This window comes from Myripristis murdjan, chromosome 13 (assembly GCF_902150065.1).
Source record: "Myripristis murdjan chromosome 13, fMyrMur1.1, whole genome shotgun sequence".
NCBI lineage: Eukaryota > Metazoa > Chordata > Actinopteri > Holocentriformes > Holocentridae > Myripristis > Myripristis murdjan.
In genome coordinates this window covers 4,339,860-4,355,117 of record NC_043992.1, presented here as the reverse complement: position 1 = coordinate 4,355,117, position 15,258 = coordinate 4,339,860, and the positions used below count along the sequence as shown (strand labels likewise).

The following is a 15,258-nucleotide window of genomic DNA, read 5'->3' as shown; positions in this document are numbered from 1 at the left end:
TCTTTACCTTGACCTCAAAGAAGGCGGAGCCGAAGGTCGGCCATTTGTAGATGATCTTCAGGAACATCAGTTTGGCCTCTTCCCTCGATTTCCCAGCCTGCTTGTTGAAGTACGCCACCACAGACTGCCACCACCACACACACACAGTCACACACCAAGACACACACTCGGGGTTAATTTAATCTGTGATAAACCTTAATCAAGTGCTGGTAGACGTGTTTCAGACACTTTGATCAGTGACAAATCCTCTGCTAGAGGTCCTGCTCTAAAAATCTAGCTGTATGGTGAAATTAAAATCAGTGGCTCAGAAATCACACGGAGAAAGTTCAGCTTCTGCACTGCTTTACCCTTTTCCAGTCGTCAGGAGACATCTGACGAATCAGATCTTGGGGAACGAGCTCCCGGAGAATCTTGGGAATTGTAGGAAAGTGGGACTTGTCGTCCTCAAACTTGACTCGGTAGATGAGCGCTCCGAGCTGGAAGACTTCCTCACGGGAACACTTGTGGTAGCCACGCAGGTACTTAGGCAGTTCCTGATGAAAATAAAGAAGAAGCATCAATCATCATCTAGACAATTATATTCCTACTAAAAATAAAATTATTTTTACAGCAACTACATGCAATTTGCCAGCTGATAAATACAAATTGTATTTATTTATTATGTTGTATATGACATAAAGTCTCGCCAGGTGAGATGAGGCCTGAATGTAGGGGAGCAACAGACACCTGAAGCCTTGTGATCACATCCACAGATCAGTGCAGCTTGTTGAGCAGAAAACCAACCTGGTAGTAGTGAAAGATGGAGTCGGCGAAGGAGTCCTTCCCTGGAACCGTGTTGGTCCACAGCTTCTTCATGAAAAACACCTGATAGGTGAGAGAGGGAACGCTCCCTGAGAGGAGCCAGGGGGCAAGGACAGAGAGGAGGAGGCAAGGACAGAGAGGAGGAGGCAAGGAGGACAGAGGGAGAAACTTAAATCCATGGTCCAACTTCGTCCAAGTCAAATACAGAATGATCTACAGGGTTGACGGGAAGTTTTGCTTGGACTCCAGTTTGTCTCAGCCAACATACAAACTCTTTAAATCCACATCCACACAAACACAATCATACAAGAAAAAAATCTAAAGTACTAAAATGACTAGACCACGTCTCACTCCCAGTCTCTCCTGTCTTTCTGCACTTTCAACTACAGTGGTCCCTCGCTATATTTTGCGGATTTTTTTAGTGCAATTTTGCATGATTTTTTTTTTTTTTTTTTTTTTTTTTTACAGCGCATTGTGTTCTGCGTCCTGATTGGCTAAGGGACTGTAGACCATTGTCAGTCAGTCTCCTCCGTGCCGTGTCTCCTGTACAGTACAGAATGCGTTCATTCTATAATACTGGACTTATTTTTCTACGAAGGTTTGAACTTTGAGAGTTTAAACAAGAGAGAAAAGTGGGAAAATGTTAATGCCTGTCTGAGAAAAGTGTAGAAAGTGTGTAGTGAGGGGTTTTACAGCCTTAAAACATCTAGAATAATTGTAAAAAATAAAGCTGACTACTTCACGGATTTCGCCTATTGCGGGTTATTTTTAGAACGTAACTCCCGCGATAAACAAGGGACCACTGTATTGAATTAAGGCTTAAAATGCCAAAAAGACTTTATTCTTATTTTTGATCCCGAGTGAGTTTTGAGAGTTTTGCAAAGTTTCAGCGGGCAGGACATGGAGCTGGTGAAATCAGCTCCAGCCTGTTGCCTCTTTTCCCCTGGCAGCATTTCTCCCATCAGTGTCCTGACAGGCAGGGGGGAAAGCCTCAACTCGGGACGTCCTAACACTGTTCTCACCGATCATATCAGCTAATGAGACGCCCTTTACACGGTGAAACATGGCAGCCAGGGTGGTTACCAAAATTTTACTGAATTTCAACTTTTGTCTCAGGCCTTTCCTTTGGTTGCACACACAATATCCCAGCATGCACTGCACAGCAAACAATCCACCTTGTTTTTTATGTTTTTAGAAGCCTGGTACCAACCGTCTTTAGCAGGCCGAGTTTTCTTGATCCAGTCTGTCAAATGTCGGACAAAGTCGAAGAAAAAATCTCCCTCTGGGACACTGATCACCTGCAACACACACACACACACACACACACACATTCACATTTTGCAGAGAACATTAGCCTTGTGGCCTCGGAGGTTGATTAGGTTAATTAAGTTAATTACAAAAACTACAACAACAGGAGTGACATTTAGGTAATTTATCAGAGATCACTAACTAAACTTTTGAAAACGCTTACCTCAAAGTGAAGGGGTGTGTGTGTGTGTGTGTGTGTGTGTGTGTGTGTGTGTGTGTGTGAGAGAGAGAGTGAAAGAGAGAGTGAACTGGCTAAAGTCTGGCAGCTCGACAAAACGCTGAGGACGGTCTGACCTTGTCTGAGATCTTGACAAAGAGGCTGAAGCCTTCGGGGGATTTGAGCAGCAGTCGGGTCGAGATGTTCTGACAGAAGTCCTTCGCTTTGGTGCTGGACTCCACCTCGAACGCCTGCAGGTACACACACACACACACACACACACGGGCACAAGGACACCTCAAACCCTGCCCGCTTATGATTGGAAATTTGGGAAATTGTGTAGGCACATGTATGAGTGTGTGTGTGTGTGTGTGTGTGTGTGTGTGTGTGTGTGTGTGACCTCGTCCGTGTCATCAGGGAAGTAGACTTTGTGGAAGATCTGGGTGGTCTTGTGTTGGATGGCCTCCACCTCCACCAGATGAGGAGGATACTTCCTGGACCCATTACTGTTACCATGACAACAACAAGAGGAGCACAGGGGAATGAAACCCATTTAGTTCATTTTTGCATTATCAGCGCCTGCATTCATCACATGATATTCATCATTCATTCAAAGATCAGATTAGTGGTTCAGTTCCTGTGGGTAGCATTTCCTGTTAGCTTAGCATAAAGACTTGAAGTCTATAGGAGTCTTTAGCCTACAGTACAGTACAGCTTTACGTGCCTGTGTGTGTGTGTGTGTGTATGTGTGTGTGTGTGTGTGTGTGTGTGTGTGTGTGTGTGTACCGCAGGGCTTTGTGCAGCCTCTGCATGCAGTCTCCGGACAGCGGGTGGTGTTTCTTGGACTGCAGGAAGCGCTGGATGTGGGGCAGCAGGACGTTGCTGGGGGGAAACAGACCAGTGCACAACCACAACAGCTCCCAGCCTTTCTCCTCACTGTACCTGCACATACACACACACACACACACACACACACACACACACACACACAGAGGGATAAAACTTTAAAAACCACCTGCTGGAATAGCCTCTACCTCGTCTACAGCTGCAGCTGCACTCAATGCACCATGTGACTGAATGATGAATGTGAACATAAATAATATCTTCCTCTTGATATTTAGTTCTGAACGGTCCACATCTCGACCGTCTCAAAGCTTCTCAAAGCCTCCTTCTCAGACCTGTCTGCTTCTCTGGATTGTGATTGGTACACTACTCAAAAAGTTAGGGATATTCGGCTTTCGGGTGAAATTTCAGGATGAACTTAAAATGCATTATAATCTTTACAGGTGAACTTAATGTGACCTTCTGTAAACTTTTGAATGTCCAACTGTTCAATGTTTCAGTACTTTTTGCACAAGTTGCTGTTCTCTAACAAGGAGCTTAACGGCAAAATTCACATCAGGTGTTTGATGCTCCAGCTCATTGAGGTCGTATCATTAGGGAACGGCTGCTGGAGACTGGGGTACCTCAAATGGAGTGGCCTGCACTTTCTCCAGACCTGAATCCCATAGAAAACCTATGGGATCAGCTGAGTCGCCGTGTAGAGGCTCGGAGCTCTGTACCCCAGAACCTCAATGTCCTGAGGGCCGCCCTTCAAGAAGAGTGGGATGCCATGCCTCAGCAGACAATAAGTCGACTTGTGAACAGCATGAGACGTCGTTGTCAAGCTGTAATTGATGCTCAAGGGCACATGACAAGTTATTGACACTGACATTTTTTGTTGTGATATATCCACCACTGTTGTTGGCTTTTGTTTCAAGAAATTGTTTGAGATGAGGAAATCACCAGTGCATGCTTCTACTTAAATGCCCTACTTTCATGATATAATATCACTGTAGCGTGAACTTTTTACATTTTCCATAAATTTCACCCAAAAGCCAAATATCCCTAACTTTTTGTGAGTAGTGTATATGCGGGAAATCCATTCTGGATGATCCTGGATTCACCTCATCAGTGTCCTTCTTGAGAAATGTCCCTGATGTTTTCTACATTCAGTTTGTCCACACTGTCCATCACACGTGGTGCACTGACTGGTGGGGCTGGCCCAATGCAATCAATAACACAATACATCACAGTACTTCCCCTGGTAATACATTAGAGATGCACTCGTGCTTGTATTGATATCTGATATTTCAGTGGCACAGCTGCACATGTGCGTTCCCCTGAGGCGTCTTGGTTCTCTGCCTTCAGGACCTGCAGCTGTTTTACGCTCAGCTCGCAGATTAAAACCACAGTACATCAACAGGCAGAGCCGTCGTGGGCCTTTGCTTCACAGCCAACCATCCACCCAACAGCAGCTGCTTGTTGTGTCATCATGAGAGTTTTAATAAAGTTATTCAAACAAACTCCTCTGCCCACACGGTGACATCAGTAAACACTTCAGCTGTTGTCTGACAAGGTGACCCATCCAGAAATACTCTGATCTGCGGTGAAGCAAAGGCCCACACCGATTCTCCTCCATCAGTTTCTCTGATGAAACACTGAGGAGCCCAGCTGATTCCTGCTTATTGGTTATTGCTTATCTATCCCAGCTGATCATCTTACAATACATTGCCCGTCTGCTCGCAATGCTGTCGTTACCGTGGTGATGGTAAGGTATTGCCGGTGACCCAGTGGCATCACAGTGTTAGAGAGCGGAGGCTACGTACTTGACGTGGTTGTCGGTGAGCTGTTTGATGATCTGGCAGTAGATCTCGTCTTTCAGAGGCTCCGCCTTCAGCGCTCCCTCAAAGATCTGGTCGGTCAGCTCGTTGACCGACCGCGTGCGTTTGGACGGGTAGTCACCCATGTACTTCATCATGGGTGGGACGAGCGTCAAGGAATAAAACGGCTGGCGGAGAAGAAACCGGTTAAAGGAAGGGAGAATTCCTGTGTAATTTTGAGTTACACTCTCTTTATTGATGTCTGCAATTGTTTAACTTTTATCATTTTATATGCACACTGAGAAATTAGATATTGGTTTTTCATCATTTTAAAGGAAGACGCCAACCTTTTGGGAAATACACTCTTTCCCCAACTTCCTCAGACTGAGACAAGATGTTGGATAAAAGTCTTTATGCTAAGTTAACAGGAAATGCTACACATAGGAACTGAACCACTGGACGTCCAGAGGTGGAAATGGTGTCCAACATCTGGTCTCAGTCTGGGGAGGTTGGGAAAAGGGGACTTTGACCAAAATGCTGGTGTTTTCCTTTGAATAGATACATTCCACTGTCTAACCTAGTTTGAATTTTATTGCAGTTTCCATTAGTAGTTCTGTCTGACATAACAAAATAAAAAAAAGAATCACAGATATGACAATAATATTTGTAAGACAACATTGTAGAGAGTCATAATTTACTGTGTTTTCTATTTTCTTTACTTGTTTTTTTACCTGTAGCACCTTGAGATTCTCAAATGAAAAGTGCTTTACAAATAAAATCTATTAGTATTATTATTATTATAATCTTCTGTGGGACACTTGTGTTTCAGTCACACTTGAGTACAACAAGAAGGGAGTCTTGACAAAATAATTAAGTGGGCATGTTTACTGTGATGGATTGCCTTCCTCAGGCTTTTTCCAAGTGTGTCAAAGATTATTTTAATAACAGATGAAGATGAATGGCAGCAACTGGCTTCCACAGAAGGAGGGAAAATGAAGTTTGAAACTATAGAGGACAGAGTGCAGACACTGTGAAGTATCGTGTGAATGACAGAAGCAACATGAGCGATCAGCACAAAGTTATAAAGAAAACTCTTGTGTGGGTTCCAGCCACGGTTTGCCTCTTTGTGGCTCTCACAGTGAAGGATATCGATGAAGGACATGCAGGCCTCCTGTGCCAGCTCCTCGTGGTTGATGACCTTCTTCAGCAGAGGCTGCTTGAGCGGCTCGCGGGTGCAGCTCCACAGTTTGTCCTTCCCTCGGTTCTTGGTGATCATCACCCTGCTCAGAGTGTGTTTGGGAGGAGGCCTGGCCAGGAGCACAGGGTGCAGTGTGTGAGGCATGAACTGTGCAAGCACCTACAGCGGCTAATGATTATCTGCACTTTCAAATAACCTGATTCGTTTTGCAATGAATCACCATCACACAGTGTATCAGGTGACAAAGTCTCACAGTCTCATGGGAAGTTTTAGCAGAGTGATGTCTTCAAACTGCTTCCTCAGTCTGACTCTGACCAGCGGCCAAAAAAACTCAAAGTATTAAAGGAATATTCCAACGTTTTGGGCAAGCCAGACTGAGACCAGATGTTTGACACCATTTTCATCAAAAATACACCTTCCAGCAGCTCTGAAGCGGTCTGATTCACACAGTGGATCACGTGGATTTGAAATACATGTCTTTGTGATTTTTTTTTTTTTTTAAACTGGAGTGGTTTGAGGAGAAGTCAGCTGGTGGAGCTGTAACTGCTCAACACATTTCTCCTTCCATCTGTCGCAGTGATCCACGCACGCTGGAGGTGGAGGAAGATCCACTACTAATTATTTTCAGCTAAAATGACTCTTTTTTTGTTTGTTTGTTTGTTTGTTTGTTTATCCCAAGATGTGTGTTTCATATCCACATGATTTGGAACATGAACTGAACCACCGGATGTCCAAGAACTGGTGTCCAACATCTGGTCTCAGTCTGGAGGAGTTGGGAAAAGAAGATTTTACCCAAAATGTTGGAATATTCCTTTAATTTTATAATGATCTGAATGGAATCAGACCATGTTTGGTATTTTTACTGGATAAATCATTAAAACAACTAATTGATTATCAAAATCTTAATTGATTCATTTTTGAGGAACCAAACGTGGATCATTTGACTGTTTCTTCAGTACAAACGTGTGAAAGGGAGGAAGGGCTGAGGAAGAGGAGGTGAAGGGAGGAGAGGAGACACCAGCCTCCATTCATGTATTTACTTTGCTGGCTCTGGCACATCCAATTAGAAAAGATGAATGGAAACAACAGAAATCAGTAGAAATGGAAACTATTGAAGACACTGTGATGCTCACTTGGAGCAGAAAATGTTTTTTGTTGATTACGCAGTGTGTGTGTGTGTGTGTGTGTGTGTGTGTGTGTGTGTGTGTGTGTGTGTGTGTGTGTACCTGAAGTAGTCGTAGGAGAACTCCTCCAGGGTGTACGGTGTCATCCTGCCGTTGCTCTCTGGCAGGACGAGCTGGGAAACACGGACCGACTCCTGACGCTGGTCCGGCGTCATGGTAACCAGCGCCTGATTGGTTGGATTACAGCACAGACTATATTAATCTGTCACCACGGCGACACACTTGATTAAATCAAACAGCACATCAGAAAAGATGAGACTTGAAGCCGATAAAGAGGATGGAAAGCCGAGAGCAGCTTCCACCTGAGCACCAAGTGTTCAGGTGAGGGTTCACTCTGAAAACACAGCAGAGCTCAGCCTCCTGCTCAAACACTTCCTTTCAACCTTTATTTAAACCTCAGGGAGCATTAAGGGCATGCCCTCATTTTCAGTGCTGTCAACAGAACAAGTAAAAACAGAATAAATACACAGAAAATCACTGACGAGGAAACAACAGATAAAAAACAGTTTCATTCAGGAGCGGGCTGATCTGTAATCAGTGACCTTTGGCTACTGCTGTGTCCACTTTTAATGTGTGAAATGTTCTGAGTGTGTGCAGCACAAAAACTAAAGGCAGTTTGTGGCTCATGTCGAGGCTGAGCGGGAAGGTCGGACAGTAGCCGGGTTTCCATCCAAATATATCGAAATTTTTGAGCGAATTTATGCCTGTTTCCATTAGTTTTGTTTTGTGATTATTGGGAGAAGAGTGCGCCGTGAGATGACATCATAAGATAGCGTCTGTGTGTCGACTGAACAACAACAAACACTCAGCTGACACTCAACAGCTGATCAGGAACAGATTCCTGCTGAACTTGTTGGCTCTTGGGAGAAGTCTGGTTACTATTTTGGCAGCGCTAACTTCGTACCAAACCATCCTAAATAAGGAATAAGAGACTAATAATAATAATAATAATAATAATAATAACTGATAATAAGACTGTAGTGTAGAAGTGTGACGTGGTATCCGGTCCAGTCATCGTTTATTCGTAAAATCTGTTTCCACAGCAAAAAGTCGCATTTTCTTTTATCGATACGCTGAGAAATCCACCCCCTCCAAGCGTAAAAACTTTTTTGCGAATTTTTGGCCGTTTTTTGAATTTTTGGCATTTCCATCCAAGTTTTTTGTTTTTTGTTTTTTTTTTCGCAATTTCTGAAAATAGGTGGATGGAAACCCAGCTACTGAGAGTGAAACGCCTTTGCAGAGCCGGGACATGCAGCACAGTCCCATGGAAAACATGAGCACAGCGGTCGCAGGTGATTTGGGCGGCTGAGGTTTGTCATGTGTAGAGACGCAGCTCAGAGTCAAGACAGCCTGCTGACATGGAAATGTGTTCCCACAGAAATCCAAATCAAAACACATATCTTCTCAGCAGAGCCTCAAGAAGACAACAACTTTAATAACAGAAAGTTCTGCTATGAAAATGGATTGAACGCAATCAAACTAATATGGAGTCTCTGAATTGATTTTTTTCTTAGGTTTTGTTTGTTTACTGCTTTTTTCCTGTGAATCAGCTGGTTTTGTTGTTTGCGGTTATTGGCATATTTTGTTATGTTTGAAAAGGCAACGCTGGAATCGATTCAAACAAACAGTCGGGCTCAAATGTGAGGCTCGGTGCTCAGTGGAGCTGGAAGGAGGAGGAGGAAGAGGAGGAGGAGGAGGAGGAGGAGGAGGAGGAGCAGGAGGTGCTTGTGGCACTTGAAAGAAGTTATGAAACCTCTGAATGTGTCAGCCCTCGGAGGCTGCGGCCTGACACATTTTTATTGGAGCTGAAATTAGCAGAATGGGTTGAAGTAAACTTTGAAAGGACTTGCACACTGAGCGGTAACACACTCTGCTGTCGGAGCTGCAGGGGAGCGGCTTCCTTCCCACTGGAGATAATGAGAGCAGGAAGCGAGGAGCTGCAGAGACGCTGAAGTGCCGCCAGCTGCCTCCTCTCAGCGTGAGCCTGAGACGGAGAGGGAGGCGATGCGTCGTGTGTGTGTGTGTGTGTGTGTGTGTGTGTGTGTGTGTGTGTGTGTCTGCACGTCCATGTGGGTGTTTTCTCTCACCACCACGTCGGGCTGAGGCCTGGTCACACAGGGCAGGACGTAGACGCAGTCGGCGGGGAAATCTCCTTTCTGATTGGTCCGCTCGTTGATGCCGTGCGCCCAGCCGGAGTTGAGGACCTGCTCTCCCGTGTCCTGGTCCAGCAGGATGAGGTCTCCCTTCAGGAAGCTCAGGAACGTCGACTCCTCGCCCGCTGGCAGGCACAAATGTACAATTTGCATCTCAGTTTCACGGTTTTATAATTGTATTTCAGTATTTTACTGTGTTTTGTATTTTTTACTCACATCTTGACTTCTGTTCTTCATCACATTGCAAATAGCCTTAAGTAAACTTTTTCAATTTTTTTTTTTACATTTTCCATTAACCTATTGCTAGTATGCATGCACTGTCACTGTCAGTGATACAACATACTAATGAAAAAGCAGCACAGAGACATGAAGTCTGCTTTGGCTGTAAATATTTTAGTAACCTTGAATTAACCTTGAATTAAGAGGTTACTATATAACAGTGAATTAAAAGGTTACTATATATATAGTAACCTTTTAATTCACTGTTTAAATGTCTCTTCTGGCATTTATTCCTCATATTCCTTATTAGCGCATATCAAATCAGATAATGTGTGATATGCATGTGTAAACAGAATAATTCAAAGAACTTGTAATTGACTTTTTTTCTTGTCTTTGTGCGTGTAATCAACTTGTGAATTTTTATAGTGATATCTGAAAGTAACATTTTGAACCTTTTCCCCTGTGTGTTTAAAAACAGTGTTTTTTGGTATTATATGGTCATAAATAGGTTATTTTCAAAACTTTCCACCAATAGGATTCCTTGGGACTTTTTTCCCCTCACTCAGGACAAACTGAGGATACAAAATCAGTTGAGTTTGCTTCTCTTGCAGTTTGTCCTAGGTTTTTTCATAAAATGACTGGACTATTTCAGTAAAAACTAAATTTTTCTTTATGGATGCGACGTGCTCTCAGGCCGTATCTCTGATGTCTCTGCACTAATAAGAGGAAAGTGCGGTGATCCTTGCAGGATCCTCAAGGTGAAGTATAAACCCCCTCATCCCAGTCACCTCACTGGCTTTTTGACCTTTTTCTGAGCCGTACGCTGCCGTGACGTCGGCGTCACCGTGCAAGACTCACTGGGGTTGGGGTTGTCCTGCAGCGCCACCACGAACTTCGACCTCTGCCTCAGGCCCTCCAGGAAGGTCACCACCAGGTCGCGGATGTCCTCGGCGTTGTTGGACGTGAAGGTGTACTCGTCTGCTTTGATGGTCGCCAAGGTGAAACTCTGACCCTGCAGCTTTCCTCCTCTGCCAGAGAGAGAGAGAGAGAACAGAGTTGAGAAGAACAGGATAAAGGACTGAAGAGGAGGAGGGAGAGGTGAAGAATATACGGAGAGGACGAGGGAGAGAGAAAGACAGAAGAATGAAAGAGGACAAGAGAAGGACGGGTGGTAATGTGTGTGCTTGAGAGAAGATGAGACAAGAGGCAGAAAATTGAAAAATGTAGGGAGCCGTAAAAGAGACATAGAAAGTTGGCGAGAGGGGAGGAGAAGTTTCAGAGAGCAATGAGCGGAAAAATGAGCAGGCTTATTTACTTCTCCTTTTGAAAGGGTCTCAATACCTGCGGTTCCCAGCATGCCTCACCTGCTGCTGGAGACTGCAGTGATTTCTGGGAAAGAGAGCTCTAAGAGGACCTGCTCCTGCTCGTCCACAAAGTAAACCCCGGTCCAGTTGACCGCCACGATCACGTCGTTCTTCGGCAGGCTGGGACCTGAGACGGCGAGACAGACACAGAGGTGTGTTTTGGCGATGGAGTCTTCTACGTTCCTTTCATGCATGACGTTAAAAAGTGTGTCTGGTGTACATGTTCACATCTGGAACACATCCTCTCTGAATATTTATATCCTCTAAATTTCTATCAGAGTGCAGTGAAGATGCTGACCCGAGAACTTGAAGGCCTCGTAGAAGCGAGAGAAGAGCAGCGGCCATTTGTGGCGAGCAAAGTCCACCACCTCCTCCTTCACCTTCTGAGTGTCAAACCTCTTCTGGGTGTAGATGCCCTGAGGAGACAGACAGAGGGAGAGAGAGAGAGAGAGAGAGAGAGAGAGAGAGAGAGAGAGAGAGAGAGAGAGAGAGAGAGAGAGAGGTGTTTGAATGTGTGTGGGGGATTAAACAACAAGGAAAAGGCCTTTCGGGCGTCTTGACGACAGGCTGGGGCTCATGCAATTCTGTTTGATCCTCTCTCTCTTTCTCCTCTCTTCTATCCCCATTATTTTTCAGTCTGCATACAAATACACAAAATTGCTTTTTCCTCATTATTGTCCTCCAATATAAATGCAAACCGACTCAGTCATGCAAAACAACCCCTGTAGATTCTGTGTTTATCAAAAATCTCGGTCAAAGGAAATTATTAAAATCTTGGCGGGGGTCGGGACAGGGTCTATTAATTATTCAGCTTCAGATAACAACAGCAAAAAATCAAGTTTGCTGAACAACAACCGAGGAAAATGGGACAATCAACGTGACTGGAATAGTTTTTAGGCCCAGCGGCGACTCTGGAAACTCTGGAATCCCACCAGACCAGGAGCTCTGACACTGACACTCAGCCAGACCTGAGGCCTGTACCATAAAGCTGGGTTTGGGCTTAGCGAGCTAACTTCAGGCTTAACCCTGGCTTTTCTGTACCATAAGGGTGATTTACTTTTTATGTTACCGTGGTAACATATGCTGAACACCTAACCTGCTCCGGAGCAGGTTAAGTTCAGGATTAGAGCTCAGCAGGTAGAAAAGCCTCACCTACTGACCAATCAATTCTCTTGGAAAATGGCCTGCCCATTGGATGAGAACCAAGTGGATTGAGGTGCACAACTTGTGCACCTTTTTTCCGAGTATTTTTTTTCCCCTTTCTTCTTCTTCTTTTATAAAATTAATACATTTTACTTAGACTTTGTTTTTCTCTCACATTTTTTCAAGTTTGAAGAGAAGAGGAAGAAGGATTTTTTTTTTTTTTTTTTTTTTTTTTACTCATGACTCTACACTGTCCAACCAAAAATTTATCTTGTAGACTGATGTAGTGATTTTAAAAAATATTTCTGAAAATAAATGAGGGGAATTTAATTCAGAGGGTTAAATAAAAGTCTGATAAAATACACGCCAGCCTCTGGGCTCCTTTAGGTTTCCAAAAGTTTGCTCATATTTAGTATTTAGGGTGTCTGCCCTGAAAAGTCCATATGAGAGTTGGTGTCAAATGTTTTACAGTCTTTAAATGACAGTGAAATAATATTTCAACCAGCAGAATAAACACGAGGCGTCAGATGCTTTATAAAATGAAATATCAAAATCAGTTGAATCAAAGTGACGATTTTGATGAAACTCAAACTGAAGGCAGACCTCCAGCGAGGGTCGCCCCTCACTGTGAGAGAGGGCCAGTTCCTCTGTGGGAGTGTATGGCTGAGTGGGAGACACATTTATTTATTGAACACACACGTTGCTGTAGTCAGATCTACTCGTGCCGTCATGGTGGGGAAGTAGTTTTATAACCCCACTAATTTACGCATTGACACAGTCGGCGATTTTTTGCCAGTATTGGCAGCTGCAACTGTGTTGCTTTTTGCCTGGATAATGAATTTATATTCCTAGTATTTATTTCAGATTATTGTCTGCTCCTCCGTTGTAAAGTTTGTGGCTCGGGTGGATTTTTCCATGTCTGCGATTGGTCGTATGCAGCAAACTCCACCCTTTGTATGTGAGCGCGCACAGATCTAGATTGGAAAAGCCTGGGTTGAATTAGTGAGTTGATAGCCGGCTTTAAGGTACCGAAAATCCGGAGTGCGGATGTCTGGTTAAGTGAAGCCAGATAAGTAAGAGAAAGCCCAGCTATGTTAATCCAGTTTTATGGTACAGGCCCCTGGAGACAGCTGACGTTATCCTGAGTTTCTTACACACTAGAGGCCATGTCTGTATTTTCTTTTGGTTTATCTGTCATGACTAGTTATAGAGCTGACCAAGAGTACAGTGCCACTGCACTCTTCCAAAATGATTCCAAAACCCCCCCAAAAATGTCCCACTGAACTGAATGTCCATTAGTCTGATGGTCCGTTATCCTGAAAACAAATGCCCTTTGCTCCAAACACACACCCTCTGGAGATGCTGGAGTTCAGTCACTGCTGGCTCTGTCCCTCGTGCTGAATCAGCAGAGGTCTGTCCTTTTGTTTCCTAGGATGGTGATGGAATGTTTAACTGACTTTCCCTAACGTTACCCATAACCACCTTACTGTGTGCCCAACCCTAATCACAACCCTAACCCTTCACCAAAAAGTCAAAATGACCACTCAAAATATACAAAAAATATGTAGCCATCCTAGGAAAAAAATCTTCAGAGCAGAGGGCTTTTGTTAAGGTTAAGGTGCTGTCAGGCTAACAGGCTTTCAGTCCAGTGGACCATCTTTCGGGTTTCAGAATGGACCAGTGGGCAGCAGAGTGCTTTGCTGCATAATATAAACCTCTTATTATTACCTTATTACCTTTCTCACTGGGAAATTGAACTGAACCAATCAGATTAGTTCTGACTGCTGAACAGCTTTGCCTCTGAGAAATATTTCTGTAACTTACATGTGCACGCAAAACTGATGTTCAGTTGATGTAAGGACCATTTAGACTTTAGATGCTTCACACTGCATTTAGTGAGATCAAAATATAAATAATGCACTTGTACATGCACATGACTTTCATTCAAAATACCTTCTCTTCCTAAAAACTCTTCCTATGTGCTGTTGACAACATATTTTGGGAAATTATACTTTGGCCACTAAACATGTTGACCATTTTCTCCTGAATGTGGGACTAGGGACAGCCATGCTAAACCCTCTTGTTGCTGTAAACCGCTTTGAATCAAAGTGTCCACCAGACAGAGGATCGGTTTCTCCTGCAGGGGGAGCCATGTCAGAGTCTGAACCAGTAACAAGCACCTTTTTGTGGGCGGCCATGATGAAATGAGCCCATTTCTCCACCGTCTTGCCGGTGCTGATCTCTCTGTCGGGGATGTAGGAGGGGATGAGGCTCAGCAGGCGCTCCAGCAGGATCTCCGAGCCGTAGTCCACGTAGTACTGCTGGGAGGCGAGCTCGGCCAAGTCATCCTGAGACAGAGACAGAGAGAAAACAGGACCATAATCAACCCAATGAACTCCTCTAAAGCATTGAAAGAACCAATAAACACCTTTTATTGTATTCTAGGCTGGAAAAAAAACAGCCTCTTGCATGGAACATTCAAACTGGAATTCTTGGACGTTTGAACTAATAATGAAAATAGGAGGGCAAAAAAATCATTAAAAAAATGTCTGAATCACCCTGTCGCAACGATATTCTCCGAACTTGACGCCCCGGACGATCTGCTGGTAGATGAGGTTGGTGGCGACCAAGTCGTCGGTCGGGCAGTGCCACGGCGTGAAGATCTCCTTCCTGAAGAACAGCCTCCAGGGGGCGTTCCTCTCCTGCGCCCCCTGCTCCTTCGCATACTGCTCACACTGCGAAACAGCGTCCATCACGTGGTCGGTCCCACTGCCTAAAGAGGAGACCTGCAGGAGACAGGGAGGAGGAGGAGGAGGAGGAAGATGAAGAAGAGGAGGTAGAGGTCACCATAGAGAGCACCACATCTCAAGTCCCATAGTGCTGACATTATATACTGTTAATACTTTTACACTTTATTTATATAGAACTTTATTATAAAGCACGAGGAGTTTCAAAAGAGCATAAAAACAAAAAGGCACACAAATACTGACACATTAATACCTTCGACTGAGCTGGCCTGCGGAGTGAGTGAGGTTTTAAATTTATTTAAAAGAGTGAATTATTATTGTGTCATATGATATTCTCTCTCT

At 44.2% G+C, this 15,258-nt stretch overlaps 1 protein-coding gene across 1 annotated transcript in view; it reads right to left on the bottom strand.

Moving 5' to 3' along the window:
- Positions 1-15,258, bottom strand: part of myo7aa (myosin VIIAa) — a 67,264-nt gene that overhangs the window by 5,623 nt on the left and 46,383 nt on the right. The window contains 16 exon segments of the mRNA XM_030067474.1: positions 8-124; positions 348-533; positions 784-890; positions 2,012-2,099; positions 2,404-2,517; positions 2,667-2,772; positions 3,053-3,208; positions 4,915-5,068; positions 6,058-6,215; positions 7,333-7,457; positions 9,378-9,568; positions 10,521-10,690; positions 11,027-11,153; positions 11,325-11,442; positions 14,350-14,517; positions 14,728-14,955. Of these exon segments, the coding sequence (XP_029923334.1) occupies positions 8-124; positions 348-533; positions 784-890; positions 2,012-2,099; positions 2,404-2,517; positions 2,667-2,772; positions 3,053-3,208; positions 4,915-5,068; positions 6,058-6,215; positions 7,333-7,457; positions 9,378-9,568; positions 10,521-10,690; positions 11,027-11,153; positions 11,325-11,442; positions 14,350-14,517; positions 14,728-14,955 (2,313 nt within the window).